The following is a 24,403-nucleotide window of genomic DNA, read 5'->3' as shown; positions in this document are numbered from 1 at the left end:
GCTCGTGGGGTTGCAGAGAAAGGTTGCGTGACCTTTCGCGTGGACGATATGTTCCAGCTGTCTTTGACTCCTGCTGGCGGCGACATGAACCTTCCGTGGCGTATCGTGGAGCTTGAATTCTTGGTCCAATCGACCGACGCGTCTTCTGGTTCGTACCCGTGCAATTCGAAGCAGTGATTCGCAGATTCTGATGATTGTTTGCAGGACTGGTCACCGGCTTGCTAGACCATCAGAAGTTCACCATTCTGCAAAGGGCTCAAGTATTGCTGGAACAGGTCCAGAAGCGGAACGCCAAGGGTCCCTCACTGCCAAGCAATGCGAATTCTCAGATTCCGGCAGACGTGGGCAAATTCCGGCAGTCAGGAGGGGAAACGAGCGATAAGAAAGGCGCAAACCTCTTTTCGCACACGGATGCAACCGACGAGGCAAAGCGGCCGAAGAAGAAGCGGAAAGTGGAAATCACTAAGCCGCAGGCGGAGAATGGTATCTTTGAAGGTGGTGCATTCAATCATGACCCTTCGGCTGCGATCGCCATGGACGTCGATGGAGAAAACCTTCTAGCGGATCCTAAACCTCGGTCGAAGAAATCCCGAGGAAAGAAAGGATTCAAGCAGATTCGATGGGTTCACAATCCTTTCCCAATTCTTTATTTATACGAGTTTCTCGAAAGCCTTTTGACTCGCTTGCAATTTCGGATCGCTGCCGCACAGGTTCGCAGCTCTTGCATCTCTCGAATGCCAACTACTATCACGGATTAACCATTCGACTCATTCAGGCGCATTCACTTGCAAGGAATCGATGGCGGAACTACCTAAAAGTGGTGGAAGGGAAAGGTCGAGAAGCATTCGAAGTCCACTTTTGGGACATGCCTATCCCCGGACCGGATCCGAAAACCGTTCCTGCAGGATATCGTGAGTTGCATTTCTATTGTGCGCCAATTCGTGCTTTGCCGATGACATATGTTTCCCTTGTAGAGCCGCCGCATAAATACTATGTGTTAGAAGTGGAGGTGAAGGTCGATCAGCCTACATCAAACTTATTGTTTGAGAGGTGGGCGAAAAAGAGGAAAAGGACCATGCTTGCACATCTAAGCCCCGAGCACATGCGATACAAAATGTTCGGCCCCCAAACTCGTCCTCGCACCTACCTTCAACTACGGTGCCACAGCGTCCTCCCTAATCTTGAGGGGAAACTGGAAATCCGAGACTTCATGAATCCTGAGACAAAGGAACTCCTTCCGCTGAGATTGGTGGGTAATTCCTTCCGCTTCTTTAAGGCGGATCTTGTTTGTTGTTGACGATGCGAATGATCAATTGTGCACAGAACCCCTCTTCGATCGACCTTGGAGAACTTCTTCACAACATCACTCAGTTGCAATCGCGGTACATCATCCACCAGCTGCGGAACATGGTGACAGGAAAGCCGAATAATCACGGACTGAGATCAGTTCAATGGAATTCGGCAGCCAGGCAAAGACGGAATGCTATACCCTCGGATGTAGTGCAAAGGTGGCATCCCATGGTCCATTCTGTGCCATCATCGGAACAACGTCCATCATATACCCAAACATGCACCGATGAGGCACGTGTTACCGAAGCAAAGCGACCGGACAGTGAGTCTGTACACGGCAGCTTGAAAGTTACGACTTTTGCCGAAGGTGATGTGGACCTGAGCGAGTGGAGGCCAGATGCGAATACAGATCACTGCGTTGCGAGGCTATCAGTTCGCATGAACAAGTCATCAACCGCGATTGTTAACATCGATGCATGGAGCGGCCGGATAATACTGAGACACACGGGTCGCCCAGAAACTTCTTCCCACATGCCATTCCTACCGATCCTTGAGCAGCGATTGAACGATGGGCCCAATGAAGCTCCTGAAATCTTCTCATTTATGCGACGCGCAGCTCTCATCGAGGAACTGCTTTTTGCTTGCCAACGTCTTGGATTGGTAGCGACAACACTGTCGCCTCTGCAACCTACGGAGGAATCAAAGATCAACCCTTCCCTACCTATCAATAAGTTATATATTCGCATCGCTGGTTTGAAAGAGGCTTGGATTTTGATCGCTGTAGCGAGCTCTCGGGATTGGATCCCCGAGCATTGGAACATCCCTGAAGAGATTGCACATCAAGGGGAGAGGAGCAGGCAACAAAATGAGCCACTTTATCGTGTGTGGCTGATTGAAACAAGGTAAAGCTCATGCGTGTTGCGATTCCTTGTCTCCTTGAAGCCTTAACAATCGGTATGAGCAGTTCTGACGGTCAAGCCATGATAAGGCTTGGTCGGGCGAAGAAGGAAATGAACCGGCGTATACGACGGATCACACCAATAAGGGTTTCAGAGGTCTTCTCAGGGGATTCCGTCGAGGAATATCGCGGAACATGGCCGGACCATCTGATGCACAACGAGGGGTCAAACTCGACATCGCGCGATTCTACTACCTCCCTGCAAAGCATGTTGTCGAATGATTCAATGGGAACTGATCTCACTCAGTCTTCGAGCGGAGCTTCGGCTGATAGGCGTGCACATCTTCAATATTGCTGGGACTGTGTAGATATGGAGACTGTCGTGTCTATCGAGAGAATGTGCCGGTAAGTTTCACACTGGGTTGCCCAATCATCGCGTTTCTTGCTCAAATATGATGCTTCCCACAGCCTCCAGCATGTATATTCTACAGTGGTCGAGAATCTACGGCACTGCGGTTTACCTTACGAATACGTGTCACTCTCTGGCGATGAGTACATTAGCCCGGATGAGCTTGCTAATGAAGAGTCCCGCGTCGCTGGACGCGGTCTGAAACTTCTCGTTGGTCGCGACGAGCTCGCTGCCGTCCTATCTCGCAATGGAGAGGATACACGAACGATGTTTGACGATTTATACATCAGCGTGCAGCCATCACGCTCGAAGGGTTTCAAAAGCGCTAGTAACGCCGCGCCGAACACTAGGGTCCCTGATGGAGAACCTTGCGACGCCTACGGTGTGCGAGTGATCGGAATCTGTGGAATCGCCGGTGCCATACCTGCAAGCATGTTTACCACACAGGATGTTAGCGGCGACTTCTGGACCTTCAACCGAGAGCAGAAAGCTCTGTACTTCTCCTTTGACACGGAGGATAGCATAGCTAGTTGCGTGGAGCTCATGCTTGATACACTTCGATCGAACGCTGCGGTAGCGCTGCTTGCACAGAAAGCAGCTCGTGATAAAGGCCGTCTGGAACAGATTGGCGTCACAATCGAACCCTTCGATTTCCGACGATTATCGTTCACGTATCAGAAAAGTCTCCGAGTTGAGCTCCTCGCAAAATCATCTCCAGATGCAGGACATCCGGGGGCGCTACCGATCGGCGGCCAGAATGACCAGCAATGGGAGTTTACATCACTGGTGGGCGAGAAGCAGCTAGCGAACGAGACCAATATGAGGCTGGTGCCTCCAGAGTTGATAAGCCAGATAAAACCGGTTTGGTTGGAATTCATCAGACTCGAGAAAGATATCGCAACTGCCTTCCTGGTAATTGCACGCGCTTCGGTTGGAACAACAACCCCACGAAGGTTTCTTATACTAACATGCAAAATTATTCTAGGTTTTGTGGCATATGGCGCCCCTTCTTCGGTTAGTGCACAGACTACAAACAAAGCGAGGCGCACTTCTTGATGCTCAAGGTGTCGGTGATCCCACCGTCTGCCTGACGCTTCTTGATTTGCGGCGTATTCAACTCCTGTATTCCGGGAGATATGCTGTTGAGCTTGTTCTGTTACGGAGTAGTCACTTCGGCCTCTATGACGCGGTGCAGTTACCGAGACGGGGGGTCAATCGACGCTTCCTCGAGGACCCTCGGGACGTCTACAAAGACCTAGATCCGATCCCATTATTCAACGGACTGGTCAAGAACGTCAGCAAACTCGTGCGAGACCCGTCGATACCAATTGGTACGACGGCCATACCGGTACATTTTGGTTTGATGTTCGACGCGGTTTTACTGGATCGGGTGTTTGCGAGCATCGACAATCATCTGAACAATGTGGGACTCCTCCTCTGGTTGGAGAGTGAGGCTCAGAGGCGATTCCCTCCAACCCTCGAGGTAGAAGCCGAGAGCATCGATGTATCTGCCGGTCAGCATGAGCTTACACTTACCAATCCTCTGTTTGAAAAGGGGCCCATTGCCACGACATCGGTTGATTTGCCATTGATGAAAGCAAACATACGGACCATCTCAAAAGCGATCGTACTGAAAGTCAATCCTGCAAACAAGTGGGAAGTCACCGCAGTGCCATTCGAGTCCGCCGACGAAGCACAAGAGAGTGCACCTGGAGTGGAAAAACAGAGTGGTACCCCGCCGTCTTTCAAGGAGCAATTCGTTGCCTTTGCTGATATGATGGCGAGAAAGGTGCGTATCGCTGTAGAACGTTTCTGTGCGCGGCGCAATTCTCTGATAGTCGCGTGTGTTTTGGAAATCCACAGCTGAACGGGCTACCTCGTGGAACCGACCTCCGTCCTTTTCTCCTCTTCTTCCTCGATTTCCTAACGATGCCCCCCGTTTTGGTGTCGAATTTCCTGCAAATCGCCATTGATGAGCAAACTGCAGAGAACGATGTCTTCTCGCTCGAATGGAGCTTCTTCATCCCTCCCGGTGCGCCAGCGTTTGTTGGACCACCGGGCACACCCGCGACCCAAATTGAGTGGGACACGCGAAGAATCAGCGTCTTGGTACGTCATCGCTTACCCTCTGGATCCACATCGTTGGTAGTGAAACGGAAATCACACAACAGATCCGCTAATGTATTCCATTCTCATGTTCACAGCTTCGAGGCTACGACAAACGCACCAACGAGACCGTCCTAGCACCTATGCGCTACAATTGGGCAACGGGCGTTCTCGGCCGTTGGCGAGCCGGCTCCATGCAAGACGACATGACATCTGTTCCCGAAATCAACAGCTTCATGACCCAAGCCATGCAGTATAACTACCACAACAACGACCTGGGCGGCCTGCTTTCGAAGCTCACTCTGAACAGTAATGTTTCGATCGTGAAGAAGTCGAAACTCGCCAGCCTGATACGCATCAGTGCCAAGCAGTGCCGGAAAGAAGGGGTCCGGTATCTCCAGTGAGTCGTTTGCGAATCCCACCTTGTTCCTCCGCGCCATACTATTTTTTTGGGTTTCGCTATCGGTGTATGTAGTTGTTCGTTTACTTCCCATCCCTCCAAGTCTCCAACCCTCTATTCCCCTCATCACCCCCATACAACCCCTCCATTATCCCGTCCCGCAACAATTTTGGTTTTTATGCGATGGCCGGTTGACGGGTCAGCGCGCTGGTTCTCATATGTATACCTTCCGCCTGTTACGTATCAATGGATATTGGCCCTGTGGTTCCTCCGTCTCTGTGCATGTGTTGTCGGGGCGGAATGAGAATTCATGTGCACACGAATCTGAACGTATTGGTAAATCAAAGTTCTCGTTGTGCGTCTCTGATATGACATTTGGTATTGAACAAAAATGAATGTGTATTGCGTAAAAAAGTGACACTAAACTGCGGTAAGTACACTCTAGCCAATGGATAAAAACTCCTAAGCACAGAAATGATTATAAATGCGCTCAACGCTCTCTAATTGGCAACCTTGGCCGACTGCAGCAGGTATCCCAACAAATCCACCTTGGTGACTACGTGCTTGACTACTTGTCCTACACCACCGTTGGGCAGGCCGTCGGCGCGTTCCGTCACAACGGCGGAGGAGTGCTTCTCGAAGAACTTTGATAGGGACTCCAGTGGTGTGTCCACGGTGACCTCTGTGAACTTCTTGGTGTTTTGGAAGTGGAACATAGCTTTCTCCACTGGGTCGTCGAGTGTTACCCGGTTGCTGGCAACCTTCGCCAGAACGTTACCGAGGGTGATAAGGCCGGCAAGGTGGGGTTGCTGATCGGCAGATGGCGACGATGTGACGGGGAGCTGGTCGAAACCGTTGCTGTGCATGATGCTTACCGCTTCGCGGCAGGTGGTCGTTTCTGGAACGGTGACGGCTGTGGGCAGCTTGAGGTCCTTGATGGTCGCGCCAGCCCATTGGGAGACACGCTCCTGCTCCTTCTTTACGGTGTTCGAGTCAATGTAGCCGTGCTCGCGCATCCAGTCGTCGTTTAGGTGCTTGGTCATGTAGTTACGGATGGAGTCCGCAAGGAGGACGACACAACGCTGGCCGGGCTTGAGGGACTTGGCGGCCTTCAGCGCTCCGACAACGGCGGCACCGGAGGATCCACCGCAGAGGAGACCTTCTTCACGAATCAACCGACGGGCCATGAGGAAACTCTCCTTGTCGTCAGTCTTGATCCACTCATCGACGTACGTCCTGTCGAGGACTTCGGGGACGAAGTCGTAACCGATGCCCTCAACTTGGTATCCGTGAACACCTTCCTTGTTGAGGGTCTCAGGAAGCGCAAGGATAGACCCGTTGGGGTCCACACCGACAACCTTGCATCCCGGGAACTTCTCTTTCAGCTTCTTTGCAATACCTGCAATGGTACCACCGGTTCCAGCAGAAGCAACAAACATGTCGATCTTTCCATCGCACTGAGCGATAATCTCCTCAGCAGTGCCGTAGTAGTGGGCGAGCGGGTTGTTGGGGTTTCCGTATTGGTCGGGGATCAAGGAGTCCTTGATCTCCTTGTTCAATTTGCGAGCGACACCAATGTGCGACTCGGGTGCGTCCCACGCAGCCTCGGTGGGTGTACGAATGATCTCAGCGCCCAAAGCCTTGAGCACGTCAACCTTCTCCTGCGACATCTTCTCAGGGAGGGTGATGATGGCGCGGTAACCTTTGACAGCCGCGGCAAGGGCGAGTCCGATACCGGTGTTTCCGGAAGTGGGCTCGATCAGCGTGAAGCCAGGCTATGGCGGAGAATGGAGGAGTGTGTGAGATACCACTTTCCCGCATCCTGTCGCAGGTTTCAACACACAAGCATACCTTCAGCGTGCCATCCTTCTCCGCACCCTCAACCATGCGTTTGGCAATCCTGTCCTTCACGGATCCTCCCGCGTTGAAGAACTCACACTTAGCAACTATTCAAATAGGGGGGTCCGTTAGAGGTCCACTATGCTGGCCAAAAAGCTGAGCGGAGGTCTTACCAATTTCACACTCTATGCCAGCATCTTTGACGACTCTGTTCAATCGGACACACGGAGTTCCTCCAATGTGGTCGAGGATGTTGTCCAGGATCTTGCACCGGTCGAAAGCAGGGTGGCCAGTCATTATTGTGTTATTGGTTTCTGATAGGAGGAAGCTCGATAAGTAAGTCCACCAGAAAGGCAACTGCGGTCCGGGCAGCTTTATATGGCTCCCCAGGTGGACAAGGGCAGCTCTCCAGTTTCTATCTTTGGGGCAGGGCAACTTACTTTTAGCTGCTGGTGAGATGTGGAGGGAAAATTGGGGAGGCCAGTGTTTGGGTTGCAGGTGCGAAAAACGAAAAACAATGGGATTTCAAAAGTCCGTGCGTCGTGACCCATCCGCGATTTCTCATAGCCGTGTGTGGGAGTCACGCTCATCAATGGAGAGTCATTGGAGACGGACCCCGCGCCGCGGTATATGGGAAGCGCTTTATTCACATCATCATCAAATGCGCCACTTCGCGCCACCTCGCGGCGTGTGGCTTGGCTTGGAGGGCAAACGGTGAGCTTCTAAGTGAGCAAAAAGAACCTGGCACAAAAGTACTGTATCATAGCGGGCATTTGTAGCAGCACCGCTGATACAGACACCACACCGAACACGGAACAACACACAATGAGCGGAAGAGGAGCACCTCGCGGACGGGGTGGTTTCGGTGCAGGCGGTCGTGGTCGTGGAGCCCCGCGCGGTGGAGGCGGTCGCGGAGGAGGTCGCGGTGGATTCAACAACTTCCAACAGGGTCCCCCGGACTCGGTCGTCGAAATGGGCGCCTTCATCCACCCTTGCGAAGGCGAGCTCGTCTGCTCCCGTTTGGACTCCCAGGCCAAAATCCCTTACTTCAATGCTCCTATCTTCCTCGAGAACAAGACACAAATCGGCAAAGTCGACGAAATTCTCGGGCCTCTGAACGAAGTCTTCTTCACCGTTAAGCTTCAAGAAGGTGTTCAGGCGAACAGCTTTAAGGGTGGAGACAAGGTCTACATTGCGCCTGATAAGCTGCTGCCTCTGGACAGGTTCCTGCCGAAGCCAAAATCCTTCACAAAATGTGAGTTTTTCAAGCCGGCACTGCACTTATACCGCGTACTTGCGCACACTTCAATGCGCAAATAGCGTTCTCTTTCTGACACATCTCATATTTCAGCTAAGCCATTGGGACGACAAGGAATGGTAGAAAAGCGAGGAGGACGTGGGGGTGGCCGAGGAGCACCCCGGGGCGGCCGTGGTGGATTCGGAGGTGGTCGTGGTGGAGGCGCGCCACGAGGCCGTGGTGGTTTTGGCGGAGGTTTCGGTGGAGGTCGTGGTGGAGGCGCACCAAGGGGCCGTGGTGGATTCGGCGGTCGTGGCCGTGGACGTGGTTAGTCTCTATTTGAACCCCGCATAGCCGCTTCTGGAAGGCCGCCCTAACATGCATTTCAAACGCAGGGCAATAATTTATTTCAATCGAACGACAAGCCGTCTGGTACTTTTCATCCAACCTCACAAGAAAACACCGAGGAGAATGCAAGAATGCTTCTCTCTTCATTGAACCCGGGAATTCGTCGAGGGAAGAGCGTAGACATAGCCACACACCTACCGTAGAGCTGCCACCTCACCGTGAAGTTTGTAGGGCATCCCCATCGTCATCTCTCATCATCTCACGCTCACCATCCCTCCCTCGCGCGCCCATTTCTGCACCCTCTCCCTTTCTGAAGCGTTCGGCTGCGCTATATTTGTATTGCGCTCGCTTTCTCTCCTTTTTGATTTATCGCTTCTTGTATAATATAGATTTTCTTTATGCCGAGCTTTCCGGGGCGAGAGATGTTGAGCTTGCGGCCACACTTGCGAATCTAGCGGACAGCACGCAGCTGAACTAACGATGCTTTCGAACATGTTATTAGTCATCTCACACCATCTATTTTTCATACGCCAGAGGTCCTGATCCCACTATCTACAACAACAGGTAGGCAACTGCTACCCTCCGCGGGCACCTAATTAATAGGGTAGTGCTCCGCCTTTGTCATATATACAGCAGCGCAATAGGTCCAATCTACATGTTGCGTTTTCAAGGCCATACGCCAATCCTTTCATCCCTCCCAAAAGGTATCACGCCAGACTATCTTCTTCCTAACCAGCAGGATAAACTTCCTTCTGAGTTTGCGCTGAAGCTCCGTCCTGCCTTTCGCATTGTGCTCGCGTGGGAAGTACGTTTTGATCAAGCTGATAGAAAGAGGGCGTTGGTAAGTCACAAGGCACAAGGAGATGAAGGAACGACAAACAAGAAAGTGCATACTTGTTCAAAGCAACGTCCTGGAATTTGCATCGGCCGGTATAGCTTCCTCTGCATATGGGGCACTGAACATCAATCCAGTACAGGTACGCCCAAAACGCAGAGAAACGTTCATGCTGGTGCAGACACTCGCTGCAGAAACGGTGCTTGCAGGTTTGAAGCTGGACTGGCTCGTAGAGGGTAGCGAGACACACGGCACACTCGTACGTTTCTAGATCTGGGACGAGGTCGGAGACGAGTTTGGCGATCATGGCTCTGCTTTCTAGGGAAAGGGTCTGCGCGAGGTGGAGGGCTGATAGGAAGCCTGAGGCGGGTTGAGCTGGTGTTGCGTCTCCATTTGCCGAGGATATATGATTCAGGTTGCGGGTAAGCTCGTCGATGTCAGAGATCGATTTTGCGATGAAGTGCAGGAGGGACCGAAAATCCGTTTCCATCCTCACAAAGACTTTGAGCGAGTCGCTTATGTCGCCGGATCCCGTCTTCTTAGCCACCTTTTTCGCCTGTTCCCTCAAGTCTACCAGGTATTCATCGAACATCGGATCCATGACGGGGAAACCCTTGTCGCGTTTGGGGGCCATGGATGCACTCTGTCGTTGGAATGTCCGAAGAAACGGCCGGATGGCGTATAGTTGCTTCTTAGAGTTGCAGAATGGCGACGATAGACGCACAACGGCGGTCTGTAGAGCTGAGATATTCGCTGCAAAGGCGTCAGCTTTCCGGCTCGCGTAGTCGCTGGCCCGATTCATTTCCTGCAAGAGTTCACGTAAGTCAACCGTCCACCGCCACGAACACAATGTCCATCCATTTGCCGAAACGCACCTTCTCCGCAACCTTCAATAAATACGTCTCCGCCATAATGCGCTTTTCTCCAGAGTATCCTCTCAGCTCCTCCAACAGAGACTCCAGATACTTCATCCTCACGCAGGCTTGCGCAACCATCGGGTCCGCCCTCTCGGACACACTGATACTAATCGTCACTGCACTCTTCGGCGACTTTATCGGCGTAGGCTGCACGTCTCTCGATGGCCGACGGTTTATTTTCAGTGCTCGTAGGTGTGTCATTGCTTTTGTGATGGTCCTCTTTGCCGTACTAGGCGAGTTCGGTTCGGCGGCGGCTGCTAGTTGCGATGCCTTGTCCTTGGAGAGGTGTGGCATTGTGAGGGCTGGAATATTGTGTTTGCGGGTTGGTTTTGACATTTTGTTGCTGGTGTTTGCTGTATGAAGCCGATTGAAGTTCGAGAGCGGGGCTGGTTACAGTGCTTTGGGGGTAATGTATATGATGGGGAATCAGCTATCCGGTTGAGGAAAGAGTTTTGCCTTGCAAAAAGAGCGGGGCGGGCGCGGTGCGAAGTCCTCGAATCCGAATCCAGGGGCTCTTTCGTTTCGCGTTCAGGTTGAAACGCGACCCGGATTTGTCACTCCCGTCATCACGTGCTGTTTTAAAAGGCTTTCGATTTTAATGCACTCCCTCGTGTGAATGGAAATGCAATTCACCCACGGAAGCGGGGGCTCCGCGTGTTGCTCACATCACGCGCGCTGCGTCTCGTCAAACCTTTCATACAGCTGTGCTGTGCTTGTTTGCCAACCCTCACACAGTCGTGGGAACGTTAAAAAGTACAGTACGCTCTCAGAAGGTATTAAAGGCAGGGACGTGGGATTCAGCGGAGTCGCATCATCGTTAACTCACTCACAGTTGCCCAACAGCCTCGCAACATTCTCCGCTGCGAAAAAGCACCTCCCATCTTCGAGAATGCCGTTGCAAACGAAATTGACAAAGGCGTTGGGCATATTGCATCCCATAGTCCAGGGAGGAATGCAATGGGTCGGCACGGCCGAAATGGCTAGCGCAGTCTCGAACGCGGGTGGATTGGTATGTTCGGTTACGGGTGCAGAGTCGGGCAGCCTTGGGAGACGTACCACGCGAAGGAGGCGACGAGGAAGCGAGCGAAGCAGGTGGACTTTCTAGGGGAGGTTGTGGTTGAGGGACGCAAGCGCTATGCGTCTCGATGGAGTAGCTTGGCGACATGGCGCAGCTGTTAGAGTGGGGACGGTAATTTCTCACTTGCATCCTTTTTCTCTCTTGTAGGGTATGCTCACCGCGTTGACCCAGCCTTCCCCGGACGCTCTGCGGAAGGAAGTCGCCAGGTGCCGAACGATGACCTCGAAGCCTTTCGGAGTGAACATCACCTTCCTGCCGTCCATCAACCCTCCCCCATACGAAGAATACGTCACGGCAATAATACAGGAAGGAATCAAAGTCGTTGAGGTAAATGGCCATTGATCTGTACACCCCTTGTCTTACGGTTCGTTTCCTTATCTTCCTCTGTCCTCAGACGGCTGGCAACAATCCTGGTCCCCACGTTAAACGGTTCAAGGAGGCTCGCATCATGGTCATCCACAAATGCACCAGTATAAGACACGCATTGGTACGTTTCTGCCAAATTTTGCTGCAACGTTGCGAGTCGCGTCTCACGTGAGCTTCCACCATCTCATAGTCCGCCCAAAAACTTGGTGTGGACTTCCTTTCGATCGATGGATTCGAGTGCGCCGGCCATCCAGGAGAGGACGACATCGGCGGTCTTGTGCTTCTCGCCAAAGCAGCCAAGACGCTCAAGGTTCCATATCTCGCCAGTGGTGGATTTGGTGATGGGCGTGGACTCGCCGCGGCGTTGGCATTGGGAGCTGAGGGTATCAACATGGGTATGTGATGGCACTCTCACAATGCATAGATGAAACAAAAGGGCTCATGAATGATTCCCTCTTACCCACAGGCACCCGCTTCATGTGCACACAGGAAGCTCCAGTCCATCAATCCGTGAAAGACGCGATCATCAAAGCGACCGAAAAGGACACCAACCTCATGTTCCGCACCATGCACAATACCGCCCGCGTTTTCAAAAACGCCGTATCTTCCGAGGTTCTCTCCATCGAAAAGCGACCAGGGGGTGCACAGTTCTCGGACATCCAGCATCTGGTTTCGGGGCAACGGGGTAGACAGGTGTTCACGAAGGGCGATACTGAATATGGCGTATGGACGGCGGGACAGGTTGTTGGGCTGATTGATGATTGTCCGCCGTGCAAGGATCTTTGCGAGAAGATTGTGTCGGATGCGGAGGAGATCATCACTAAGAGGCTGGGCGGGATGGTTGTGTCGAAGAGCAAGTTGTGATGCATATGCATCTCTTCGACGATGAGGGTTACTGCTGTGTGTCGGCCATCGGGACACTCGGCGGGAAACCCTCTGGGGGCCTCTGGGGAAAAACAATCCGGCTTAGCTAGTTATGACATTTCATAGGCGGTGCGCGCGGATAGAACAGACGTACTGACTAATGATTGCAATGAATAGACCAGGTATAAGTAAATATGTGTGTATACAGATGGGGGGAATGGTTTGAAATGTCTTCTATATGTGGGGGTATTGATGAGGACGATGGTCCATTGGGGTAAGTGTTCAAAAACGTGATGGATAATGATGGCCTTCTGGCCGAAATGGGGGAAGAATGCAAATGCAGTGAAAAAAAGTGCGTGGCTCAAGTCTCACAACGTCACAACAACCGTCGGCGGCACGGTTGCCTTCTCAACTGCGGCGATCAGGTCCCTGATCGCCCGTTCCCCACCGACGACGTACATGGCGCACGTCCCGTCACACACCCTCGCTAACGCATGCACAGCCGACACGTTCCCCAAGAACGTCGCCGTGAGCGCCGGCCCGCGCAGACTTCGCACAAGATCAAACTCTGCCTCATTGCTCGCGTCCGAGAGCACCTCCTCGATCTGCGGGCGATGACGGAAATCGCTTTCGGATTGCGATCGGCGGACGAGCGGTGGCGACGTGCGTGTGACGGGCGAGGCTGTGGGGAGACCCGCTTGCTGTTGTTGTTGGCGCTCGATGAAGGCGGTTGTGGCGCTTGGGCTGCGGTCCATCTCTTCGCTGATCAGGGTTCGGCGGCGGTTCCGGGAGGACGATGCTGAGGAGGATGAGGAATGGGTTGGTCTCCGTGTGCACCAGTAGAGCTGGCTACCGATGACGTGCAGTGCGTATTCGAGACCTGAGGTGGGCTGGATGCCGTGTTCTGAGAGGGTCTCGACAGACAGGGATGGGGAGTCGGGTGCAAATATGTCGATTGAGTGTTGCGCATGTTGTGGGCTAGCGGTTATCGCAGCCGTTGAATTACTATTGTCACCGTCGGCTCCAAACTTCTTCCAGACTTTGCCAACACGCCACTCAAGTAATCTGTCTACACGCTCGCACTCCGCCCGCTTCTTGGCCTTTTTCTTGATCTCCTTCTCGATCAATGCGAGCATGTTGAGCGCATGCGGGGCGTCCCGCTCAACGAACTTGACCAAGCGGACTTCTCCGCTGAACAGCATCTTACGATCCGATCCAGGTTCCGTGGGACTCTCGGAAGAAGATGAGATGCTCAGTGGCGAAGATGTCGCTGACATTGGGGAGTTCTCAGGGACATGTATCCTCCCTAGCAACGACGTGCCGTTGCGCACGGCTTCGAATTGCCGTTTACTCTCGTTGGAGTTGGAAACCACCCGGGAGACGATCCGCGTGGCTTCCAGGCAAGCGCTGTAGTCGGCATCGGATGGTGACGTGGCTTTCAACAGAGTATCCAAAAGCATCTTGTAACGAGGCAGTCGTTGAACAGGCAATATGAGGTACGCTTGTAGGCTGATTTGCGACGCATGTAAAGGGTTGGCCTTTGCGCGTGCTACAAATTGTCGGTATTGTTTGGCCATGGGCTTCAGTTCGCGTCTGCGTTTATCAGACAGCGTCTTCTTCTGGGAGGAGTTCGCGTTGGTCGAGCCGCCTGATGCATTGGCAATGGTGAGGAGTAGCGTGACGAAGGAGTTCGCGGTATCAAAATTGTTATAGTATGGTTCGTAGAGGGCAAGCTGAGAACCGAGGCGTTGGAACACAGAGCCAAGTGGTTGCGCACCACTCGCAAGAGCTTCTTCCAATGCCGGGAGCAGTGTGCTGTTAGGAGCCGGGACGGAAATTAGCAAACCGTTAAGGTCCCTTTCCAAAACGCCATTGCATACGTACTATTCATGTAGTGCAAGGATGTCATCCACATTTCCGAACACGGTACGGATCTCGCTCTCGGAGAAGATGTTCTGATCTCGTAACGGACGAACATAGAGCTCCATCAGCGCTTGCAGCTCACGAACAAAAGTCCGTTCCGTGACCACTATCTCGTTCGCTATCTGGCCGCGGCGTTCCGGGGACGGAGACGACGTAGGCGGGGGTGCGGGTATATTGACTTCGACACGGGTGACGCTGCCCGGTGTTGCTAGTGCATCGGTTGGTATTAAGGCTGAAGTCGCCGGGGTTAGTCCAGCTCGCTCAGCATCTTGAAGTTCATCTGCCGATGCCCTCCCTTTCGTCTGTCCCACTGGTGCCAGCTCATATGCATCTCTCAAATGATTCAAAAGCCGGCGTAGAGCGATACCGTATGCGGATGTGGGGTGCAGGCGGCCTAAGCTCTCGCTTCTGCGACCAAGGCTGTCGCTTTCGCCGGAGCCTGGACGCTGTGTGTACTCTCGGCTAGTTGGCCCTACAGACATGCACGTCACGTTAGATTGCAAGTGGCGAGTAAGATTCTTGCATCAGATACATACCATCGTCCATTCGCGCGCGAGACAGAATTCTCGAAATTCCCATATCCGCCACGCCGCTATCAAAGCTCGTCATGCTTTCTCTATCCTCATCCGCCCAGAGACTGTACTCGTAGAGATCATCCTCGTCCTGACCAACTGTCGAGCCTTCCTTTTTGAACCGGCTGCCTCCTAAGATGATCGACTTGACCCTCCCAGACTGCAATTCCCGGGAAGATTTCCGCTTTGATGGGGACAAGAGCGGATTGACAAGTGTCAACAACGATGGCTCGATCGGGTTATCATCCAAAATCAGCCTCCTGAGGGTTGGCAAGCGCTTGTGCAGAATCAACGGCACTGTCCGCATGAAGTTTGACGACAGGTCCAAAAAGCAGAGATGCAGCAACGGCGCAAGCGCTTCAGGTGTGACCTCGTACAGTCTGTTTTTCCCCAGCGATAGAATGCGCAGGCCTGTACAGACGCCCAACTCAGAACCCACTCGGTCTATTCCATTGCTGGCAACATTGAGCTCCAGCAGATTCGGAAGGCGATCCAAACCTTCCGGAATTCGCCCTAGGCAGTTATCGGAAAGATCCAAGACCTTGAGATTGGGCATTTGTTCGAATAATGTCGATGGCAGCGAGGCCAACCGATTCCGGGAAAGCAGCAGCTTGGTCAAGGCGCCACAATGATCCGTTGACAGAGGTGGAAGGACGGCGAGATCTCGCTTATTGAGGTTCAGCACTGTCGGAAGATCTGGAGTCTTTGCGCTTCCATGCGATACATCGGAACTGGTGTCCTTTTCGGCATCGGCATCCGTCTCAAAGGCCAAGTCGCGGTCTGCTGGTGAAGGGAGCTCCTTCCCATATCCAGCAGAGTGTCTACGAGATGGCGTTTCTCGGCTTTCCGACGAGCCGATCAAGGGAGAAGAGACTTGCGGAACGACGGGCAAAGGTCTGTAGCTGCTCTGTCGAGAGCCGGGGGTCGGCCGCCTGTCCATGCTGAAAGAAGCAGCCTTCCTCACTGATCGATCACTGTCTTTACGCTCACTCAGTCTTTGCGAAACATGTCGTTGAATGGTGGGAGACCTCTGCGACGGAGAGTCTTCGTCGCCAGATGTGAGCGCGTTGGGCTCTGCTATCGCATCGTTCGAGGGTCGAGTTGACCGTCCCATTTCAGGACTTGCGCTTGCGCTGATAGTGGGATCTTCTATCCCGACGGCCTGCCAAAACTCTTCTGCGAAGCTTGATTCTCCCAAAAGGGACTGTACAGAGGGCTTACGTGAGTCAGACAGAAGAGATGATGCTTCGGAGGGGTCGTTCCTTTGGAACCCGACCAAAGGATCCTTCCGCGCCGCTGGCTGAACCAATGACGGCACGATGCTAGACTCCGAACTGATGGATGCCCATGTAGTCCCTTCGTTGCTAGCGGGCAACCGTATGCTGTCCTCACTTTTCATTGTGGGTATTGCTGGTTCGCTCGTCCGTTTTCCAGATGTCTGCCCATGAACACCATCTGGCTCTGTCCCCTGCTTGTGTTTATGGGTCCCTTCTTCTGTCGGCGTTGATTGGCTTGCCAATGCCAGCTTCTCCTCGTCGGAACTACTGGCCCTTTGTAATGATTTCTCTGAGACTGGGGAAACAGTCAATGCATCGACGGCTATGGTGTCCCGAGGGATCGAGAGCGTGGTGTTTGTAATCAAATTCGACGGTGCATCCGGCTTGGTGGCAGGAGTAGAACTCATGCCATGCCTCTCGATTGCATTGAGTGATGCCGCCTTTTTAGTCGACTTCGAAACATTACTCTCGTCTGTCCGATCAGAAGCCGTCAAGCCGACGTCTTGAGCGACCCCTATGCTCTCCTTTGAAATCGCTCTTTGACGCACGCCCCACGCCGGTTGAAATGCCCCTCGCAGGCCCGAATCGGCCGATGATCTGGATGCACCCACGTCTCCGTCCGGAATGCTCCCCTCGTACTTCATAGCCATTTTCCGAACGAAGGATTTCTTGGCAGTTTCGGTTTCTAATGTAGTGCCTTTCTCTTTTGCCAGAAATGAATCAGTTCCCCCCGCGTTGGGCGATGAATCCGCTAACTCGACGGGAGGGCCAAGTTTCGGCAGTGTTGATGGGGCTCTAACCCCAGGCTTCCGAGCACTTATAGAAGATGCCGACGTGCGATCGGTGTTCTTAGATGGCCCGTCAGATGTATCTGCGTCCCCTGCCTTCCGGTCTGGGTCTGGCTTGTCGTCACGGATAGCCTTCTTCCACCAGCCGCGCCCCTCGCCGATAGTCCAAACACCGCGAGCAGCCACAAGTGTCAATACGACGTAGAAGAAGGTCCACATTGTTGCGTCGGGTCGCGGGTTAGACCTTGTCATTGTCTGCCTTACGAGTCGAAGGCGTTGCACTGAGCCAACAGATCTGGAAAGGAGGTGTTGCGTTTTATGGTCAATGAGACAGGGTGGGAGGGACGCCGGGTCGCGCGCCGAAGACTCGAGTTCCCAAGAATACATAAGCTTAAACTGTAAGCGTCTTGGTGTTGTAACTCACCTGGAAATGAAGATGGTCAAGACCGCAATGGCTCGCTTTGAGTTAGAGTTAAGGAGAGTTCCTAACGAGGGCCACAAAATCATCTTCGAGGACACGATTTGGAAACGGGTCCCTAGAGCGACCGCACCAGAGTGCTTGCTACGTAACTACAGCCTCAGAACTATCAGCACTCTAGACCCTGAATATGGTGTGTACAGGGGTATCTATGTATCTACACTGTATCTGTGTTCAAGGTTTGCTTGGTTGTGCGAGGCAGGGAAACGAGGCTTCTTCCCAAATACAGTATATCTGCCGTTGAACAACTTGAACTGAACGGTTGAACCTGGCCTGGCGTGGCTTGATCTCACCGCCAACGACAAGATCTGGCAGCAAGACCTATGACAATACTATCCATGGAGGGTGGGTCACCTAAGACCTTACCGTAACCCCAATTGGTCCCTAGCACGGCGCTTTATCATCGTTAGAACTTGTCATGTAACTTGTATGTATACGTATGATACATAAGTCACGGTTGTGTCGACTCCGTTGTACGCAGACGGAACGCGGTGGTGGCCCCTGAGAGACGCGTGGGAAAAAAGAAATTCGACATCCTTGCCGTCGTTGTTTCGACAGCGTTCACCGGAGGACGTCAGACGTAGCTCAAGTAGAATACATACGGCACACTGTTGGAGTCTTCTGTCAGCTATCTGGTGCTGGTGCGAAGCAGAGTTTCCGTCGCTTGTATTTAGTCCGTGGGCACAGCAGCAGGGCTCAGCACGGGCTCTTTGGACGACGGAATACGGTGTAGATCTGCCTCGGAGCGCGACTCCGGCCTTGATCTACTACGTGCTCCACAGTCTCAACATCGACGCAGTCAGCCCAGCCTTCCCGTCTCCCGAGGCCGGTTGAGAGATAACGACCTTGCTAAAGCGGCATGTCAGGTCGAACGGGTGGTTTGGCCGGGCGGCCAAAACTCTCTGAAGAGCAGCCTCGGGCGGGAAACGCAATCCTTCCCGCAATGATGCAGAAGCTGAAAATCGAGAACGAAGACTTGAGGAAGCGACTGGAAGAGTCGGAGGCACAGCTAATAACGGCAGCCACGGTGGGGAAAAGGCTTCTGGAGGACCACGAGAAGCTTCGAAACCGACTGAAAGAGGTTGAAGGCATTTCAGCAGGAGAAGAGTCAGACTCCTCCAGAAGAAGGACGTCGATAGACAGGCTCCGGGATATAGAGCAGGATGCCGACGCCCTGTCTGCCTCCTTCAAGGACTTTATGGGGAAACTGTCCCCATCCAATAGTCCCGAGATGCCGCGGCGCAAGAGGAGCTCCATGGAATCAATAGAGAGGTCCCATTCGCTTCTGCAGCGGCGAGCTCAATCGCCGCGGCGGGTATCGAAGAAAGGATTCAATAAGCCTCAATCACCGCGCCGACTTGCTACCAAGCCCGCTGCCTTCATCGACACTGAACTGGCCTCCGACATCGACAATCACTTGATATATCAAGTCCGAGCACTGCGCCATGATCTGGGAATCGCACAAGAACAGAACGTGGAGTTACACGATAGGATTGCGACATTGGAGGCACAACTAGAAGGGGTGCAAAATCAACATCAGAAAGACTCTTACCTAATTGGTGCGTACTTGCTCTCTTACACTATCGCATTACGCCTCCGGTATACTAACGTTGAAGTTCAATCAATGCAGCCAAGCAAGAGGAAAAGTTGTGGGACATGGAGTTACAGAACCAGCAGTTCAAGGACCAGATAGCAAAGAGTGAAGCAGATGCTTCCCGGATGCTATATAGTTATCGACAGCTCGATTTTGCATACCGAGATAAAGTCGAAGAACTGGAAGCACTGAGAAACGCCAATGACGAGAAAGAAGGCTCCTTCGATAATGCAAAGGCCAAATACGAAGGAGAGCTAACTCGCTCCCAGCACTTAATTTCCACCCTAGAGAGTGAGAAGGCGGCTCTCGCGCGACGCTGTACGGATATCTACAGAGAACTGGAAAAGCAATCGTACCCACGGTCAGATTCCAGTATCTTCGAAGCTGCGGGGAATGCAACGCCTGAGCCACAAGTAGAAACGGAAGTTGCGTCTGAAACACCGACATCAGATCCAGACAGTCCAGAACGATCGCCCTCGAAACCAAACTTCTTCATGGAATCCCTTTCGTCTTCTTTGGCGCACGCCCATCAGCAGATTAGCGATTTGGAGACCACCATAGCAGAAACTCTCAGAGAAAAGGATGAACTCTTGAAACTGCTTGCTGAAGCACAGGAAGCTATCGAGTGTGTGCAAGGAAGTGGAAGCGGCTCAGGGACGCCACTTGATGCGACGCTGGAGGAAGTCAAAGGCAAACTGGCGGCGGTGAGACGCCTACGAAGAGGTTCTGGAGCGTCCTCCATAAGATCATTCCGAAGCTCGCGGATTAGAGCGGGTGATCAATGGGGAGCATCTCCCAAAATGGCGTCAACAGCCCGCAACCTGTTGAAGGAGTTTTCGGCAATTGCGGACCAGGAGAGAGATGCGGCGGACCAGGCTTCGAGTAGCGCTCTCGAGCCCTTGGCGAGTTCCACATCTGACCTTGCGATTAGCGACTTGACCACATCGTCTGAAAGAGCTGACGACGACATGCCCGAAGAAAGGCCAGAACCAGTCGCCCAGCCCCCGCTGATAGACGACGTCTTCAGCAGCGCTACCGATATCACCGTGGCGGAAGTATCTTCAAAGCAGAAGCAACATTCCGCATCATCAGCGCCTAGCAATCCGGATCAAGGTCTTGAATGGTCCGCCCCGGACAGGATTGCCTATGAAGACCGATCCGCTGAAACCCCGAAGGAAAATGCACTAGCAGCGGCTGCTGAAATAGACCTCATAATCAGCGGTCAACAGACCGCAGAGTCGCAAAGTTCGTCGGCAACGGATCTTTTACGCGGCGAAGACACCGTGCCGCCGGTAGCTGATGCCGGACGATCTTCTATAGAGACGTCAGCCACTGTCCGTCGAGTACCTGCGCCGGCGGAAGTCGGCAGGCCTGCGCGCACCGTCAGAGATACATCCGGGAAACTGATGGTCGTTTTCGATGAATGCCTGGATCGTACCACCAGTTTTGTGCTCTGCATGGACAGTGGTATGCAGACTGTGCAAAACGCAGAGGATCGCGAGCCCCTAGGAGAGTACACCTCTCCACAGTCTACTACGCTGAGGATCACGCAACTTTCAAAGACAAGGGATCGCCAATCTGACGAGTCAATGCCGAATTTGATAGATCACGCCACTTCTGCCGACGGAGTGGTGTATGTTGGCGAGCTCGTTCTGCCCGTCACCTCCCTCCCACGAGCCACATCGCAACCGGCCATGCCCAGTACTGGCAAATCGCCCTTCGAGAATCCAGCAGAGCCACACGCTCGTACAGCCTCCGTTCCAACAAAACTTGCAATCCCATCACCTAGCGGAAGTTACCTTCCATCGGCGCAACGCGGCCTACTCAATCGTTGGGGTACACCGCTTTACACGACCGGCGAGTCGCCATTACCTTGGCCTCTACCTCCATCGACGCGACCCCAATTGGATGAAATGCAGAATGAGTCCCCCCTGAGAAGGCCCCAATTGCCTGAAGCAGATTTGGAGAACAGAGAAGTAGGGGACGTCAACCCTGGAGTCGGATCCGTAAACGAGGCTCTCCTGGATCGTCTGGAGTTACCAATGTCGGACCTGAACGTCCATCTACCACTTGCACCGAGCAATATTGATACAGATGTGAACCTGCCATTGAACCAAGTTGAGCTCGACGCACATGACAGCGATTCCGACTCGGATGACGAAGATGGAGTGTTCTCTATACCAGAATCTCAGGACACCCCTACCAACGAATCCGTCACTCGCCTGCGTCGCTTCACCAGCATGCTTCGCACGAAAGGGAGCAATGCTACAACACCGACCCGCCGCCGGGCTGGTCAGCATGACGAAGAAGCGTCGGAGGGAGACCGCAGCATAGCAGACTTGTTGCGGGACCCGCGGCAACTTGCTAGCATGGCAAGCTTTGGAAGCAGCGCGGTGTTCAGCGAAACATCAGAGATGAGTCGTGATGAGAAGAAGGACAAAAGGGATAAGGCTATCCATGGGTTGACGCATACCATGGTCGGAAGCTGGGTACGTCGAGATATCCATTTCACACGGCCGGAAATGGTGGAGGATGGTTGTCTGATCATTGTTTTATTGCTTCCTGCAGTTCCAGAAGTTCAACAGGCATAACAAGAACCCCAAGCTTCGCTATTTTTGGGTCAACCCCTATTCTCGTGGGCTAAACTGGGCACCAAAGCCGCCTAGTCAAGGCAAAAAAAAGATGCAGACCAAGACAGGTATGCTTACTCGGAAGAGAACTGAGAGGTGCCATCGTTGCATCATTCTAATCCGTTGAACATCGTCATTTTAGTCTTCATCGTCTCTTTGAAATGGAAGGAGCCTGACCATCACTACAGGAACTATCCTCCAGGCCCTGAACACGCCATCTCGATCGTTACACCGCATAGAGAAGTCAAAATCGTGCCAACGAATTGGACGGACCACGAACTATGGATCCACGGCTTGTCCCTACTTCTGAAGCGCACACATAGCTCGAAGCCTTTGTATGAGCAATTTGGCATGAGGGATGACGAAAAAGAACCAGTGGAGGAAGAAGAGGAAATTAAAATTTCCGGGCCCATAATGCGGGCGTCAACATTTGGTCCAAGTGCACTTCGATCAGCCGATTACTCGCAATCCACGCCCGTGCTTCCTTTCCTCCCTGAGAAATCCGTGGGTAGCGACGACTTTCCGGTTGCGACGAACGACGCCGAATCCATGGCCGACCAGGAGATGACATTGGAAGACCTCGGGGGTGCGCCATCGACGGCACCAGAGCCACTTGACAACACAACAACGCCGCGGCCCCACTCGATTCCTAACCAGCCCCGGATACCCACCACCACCAGCACAGCAGGCCCTACACCGGAACGGAAACTTCTTCGCAGAAATTCGCTCTGGAATTCAATGTCGGATCTCCCCCTCCCGCGCTCCCGCTTGCCCCGACCAGGGCCAAAGACGCCGACGGCCCAAAGTCGGATCGATGCAGCAACGCCGCCCACGATCGATGAGTCCTCAACAAGGACGCTGGACAATCGAACGCCGCGACCTGCAGAGGTGAAACGGATGCAAAGCTTTGGGGATATGCTCCTCCGTCGTCGGAGTTCGTTTGCATTCAGTTTAGGCAGCAACAGCAAACAGCAACACCCACCCTTGCCAGCAGGAGCAGTGGGACGGGTTGCCGCTGCGACGACAGACGATGCATCCAGTAGCAGTTCTATGAGCGCCGGGACACCCAAGAGCCGGAAGGCGATGTATCGCAAGAGCATCATTGGACTGACTAGAGAGCCTACTATCGCCCCGGCAGCAGACCCACCAGAACTGCCCGCCACGCCGGTACGAGCCAAGACTGGCCCGGACACCTCATCGCTGACTATGGTAGTGGAAGGCACGCCATTGATGGAGACGCGGCGACCCAAAAAGAACAAGAGCGTCATTACGCATTTGAGAAACTTCAGCGGGAATCTGAGTCGATTGAGCTCGCAGAGTGGCGACAGTGGACGCAGCCAACCGCTCACTGAACCGGCCTCAGCAAATGGCAGCATGTCCATTGACCCTGACAGTTTTGCGGCCGCCGAGATCAATTCCCGATCCACCACCTCATCATCTAAACCACCTCGGCCTTGGAGCGAGGCAATGGCGGACCCGCTGCACAACCTTTGATCTGCGCGAGCTCTTTCGCAAAGCACTATTGTAACGTTTTGTATGTAGTTTTGAACCACATCCCCTAATACCGCACCGCTCAGTCTCATCCGGGCATAGTCTCGATGTTGAAGATCATAATTGCATCTCATAGTATTATTTCAATACAATCATACGGAAAAAACTTGGAAACACTCATATGCATATGCTAGTGCTTCCTCTCCACGATCAGCCGCGGAATGACACATTAGGATTGCTCAGACGCTGCCATTCTTGACAAGGATTATACCACAAAAGCGAGAGGGACCAGGTGGGTTCTCCGCATTACACGGCTCCCAGTCACACTCCCGCGGCAATAAGCCCTTTGAGTCATCATTGCAACCGGGGTCTCGTAACGAAGTGCGTGAAACATTGCACCAACTCCATTGGGATGGGACACTATGACGAAAGTCGCCTTGCATCCCAGGCCATTAGATATCGGCGCTTAACGTCATCAACGACAATAGAGACAAAGTCACCGTAAGAAATTTGAAGGGGAAGCAGCTTGATTCGTTGCCAATGCAGCCTGGAGAGACAGAGAAGAAGGAACGGCAAGAAAATAATTAGTTTATGTTCATACCGCCACGTTCACTGGCTCAGGGAAACCCGTTTTGCCCACAAAGGATCAGTAGGAAGGCAGACATATGTTGTATCGTCAACGACCGAAGTCTAGGACGCATTGTGACATCCATATGCTTTTTCATCAGGATTTTGTGGGCGGAGCCGAAACCGAAGAGGAGGTCACAATCGCTGGAGCGAGGTTGAACCATCCTGTTCGGGCTGACAGGCGCGGAAGGCGGAAGAGGTATCTCGGGAAGGAAGAGGGGTACGAATGCTTGCTTACCTTGTAAACTCAGTTTCGCGACAGTTGGGAATATCGAGAGATGCTCGTGGAAGTTTGGGGCACTGGCTCCGCTTTTATAGCCGCTGGGAGGGAAAAGGAGCGCTGTGCCACTCCTGCGCCACTCGCGCGCCACAAGACAAGTCGGATGCTGCCGGAACAACACACAGCAGCTCTTTGAACATCCGCGAACCGTTCTGC

The 24,403-nt window shown here is 53.1% G+C and overlaps 8 protein-coding genes across 8 annotated transcripts; 5 read left to right on the top strand and 3 right to left on the bottom strand.

Moving 5' to 3' along the window:
- Position 1: 1 nt before the first annotated feature.
- EV422DRAFT_151863 (uncharacterized protein) lies at positions 2-3,853 on the top strand. Its single transcript, XM_053064892.1, has 7 exons — positions 2-148; positions 205-710; positions 776-911; positions 975-1,249; positions 1,324-2,192; positions 2,255-2,593; positions 2,657-3,853. Exons 1-7 carry the CDS (start codon positions 49-51, stop codon positions 3,651-3,653), a joined length of 3,222 nt encoding a protein of 1,073 aa, XP_052929538.1. The 5' UTR covers positions 2-48; the 3' UTR covers positions 3,654-3,853.
- A 503-nt stretch (positions 3,854-4,356) lies between these two features.
- On the top strand, positions 4,357-5,214 carry EV422DRAFT_151848 (uncharacterized protein). The gene is made up of 2 exons (XM_053064891.1): positions 4,357-4,706; positions 4,802-5,214. The coding sequence occupies exons 1-2, from the start codon at positions 4,527-4,529 to the stop codon at positions 5,105-5,107; spliced, it is 486 nt and encodes a 161-aa protein (XP_052929537.1). The 5' UTR covers positions 4,357-4,526; the 3' UTR covers positions 5,108-5,214.
- A 225-nt stretch (positions 5,215-5,439) lies between these two features.
- Positions 5,440-7,440, bottom strand: EV422DRAFT_515171 (tryptophan synthase beta subunit-like PLP-dependent enzyme). Its single transcript, XM_053069309.1, has 4 exons — positions 7,383-7,440; positions 7,116-7,256; positions 6,955-7,049; positions 5,440-6,878 (listed from the first exon to the last, which is right to left on the bottom strand). Exons 2-4 carry the CDS (start codon positions 7,237-7,239, stop codon positions 5,604-5,606), a joined length of 1,494 nt encoding a protein of 497 aa, XP_052929536.1. The 5' UTR covers positions 7,240-7,256; positions 7,383-7,440; the 3' UTR covers positions 5,440-5,603.
- A 98-nt stretch (positions 7,441-7,538) lies between these two features.
- EV422DRAFT_151787 (Gar1/Naf1 RNA binding region-domain-containing protein) lies at positions 7,539-8,682 on the top strand. The gene is made up of 3 exons (XM_053064890.1): positions 7,539-8,197; positions 8,294-8,506; positions 8,575-8,682. Exons 1-3 carry the CDS (start codon positions 7,768-7,770, stop codon positions 8,580-8,582), a joined length of 651 nt encoding a protein of 216 aa, XP_052929535.1. The 5' UTR covers positions 7,539-7,767; the 3' UTR covers positions 8,583-8,682.
- Positions 8,683-9,032: 350 nt separating this feature from the next.
- EV422DRAFT_151768 (uncharacterized protein) lies at positions 9,033-10,710 on the bottom strand. Its single transcript, XM_053064889.1, has 3 exons — positions 10,238-10,710; positions 9,422-10,167; positions 9,033-9,348 (listed from the first exon to the last, which is right to left on the bottom strand). The coding sequence occupies exons 1-3, from the start codon at positions 10,613-10,615 to the stop codon at positions 9,216-9,218; spliced, it is 1,257 nt and encodes a 418-aa protein (XP_052929534.1). The 5' UTR covers positions 10,616-10,710; the 3' UTR covers positions 9,033-9,215.
- A 319-nt stretch (positions 10,711-11,029) lies between these two features.
- Positions 11,030-12,783, top strand: EV422DRAFT_515162 (2-nitropropane dioxygenase). Its single transcript, XM_053069308.1, has 5 exons — positions 11,030-11,288; positions 11,505-11,684; positions 11,752-11,844; positions 11,914-12,118; positions 12,190-12,783. Exons 1-5 carry the CDS (start codon positions 11,169-11,171, stop codon positions 12,585-12,587), a joined length of 996 nt encoding a protein of 331 aa, XP_052929533.1. The 5' UTR covers positions 11,030-11,168; the 3' UTR covers positions 12,588-12,783.
- Positions 12,784-15,329: 2,546 nt separating this feature from the next.
- Positions 15,330-15,770, bottom strand: EV422DRAFT_479806 (uncharacterized protein; the record flags this gene model as incomplete). The annotated part of the gene is made up of 1 exon (XM_053067286.1): positions 15,330-15,770. A coding segment is annotated over one exon (441 nt), but the record flags the coding sequence as incomplete, so codon positions are not given.
- Positions 15,771-18,179: 2,409 nt separating this feature from the next.
- Positions 18,180-23,438, top strand: EV422DRAFT_617069 (uncharacterized protein). The gene is made up of 4 exons (XM_053073991.1): positions 18,180-19,184; positions 19,256-21,708; positions 21,788-21,917; positions 21,992-23,438. The coding sequence occupies exons 1-4, from the start codon at positions 18,485-18,487 to the stop codon at positions 23,341-23,343; spliced, it is 4,635 nt and encodes a 1,544-aa protein (XP_052929531.1). The 5' UTR covers positions 18,180-18,484; the 3' UTR covers positions 23,344-23,438.
- The last annotated feature ends 965 nt before the right edge of the window (positions 23,439-24,403 follow it).

This window comes from Fimicolochytrium jonesii, assembly GCF_025526975.1.
Source record: "Fimicolochytrium jonesii strain JEL569 chromosome Unknown EV422scaffold_2, whole genome shotgun sequence".
Lineage (NCBI taxonomy): Eukaryota > Fungi > Chytridiomycota > Chytridiomycetes > Spizellomycetales > Powellomycetaceae > Fimicolochytrium > Fimicolochytrium jonesii.
The sequence above is the reverse complement of the archived record's forward strand: the minus strand, read 5'-3'. Positions and strand labels throughout refer to the sequence as shown.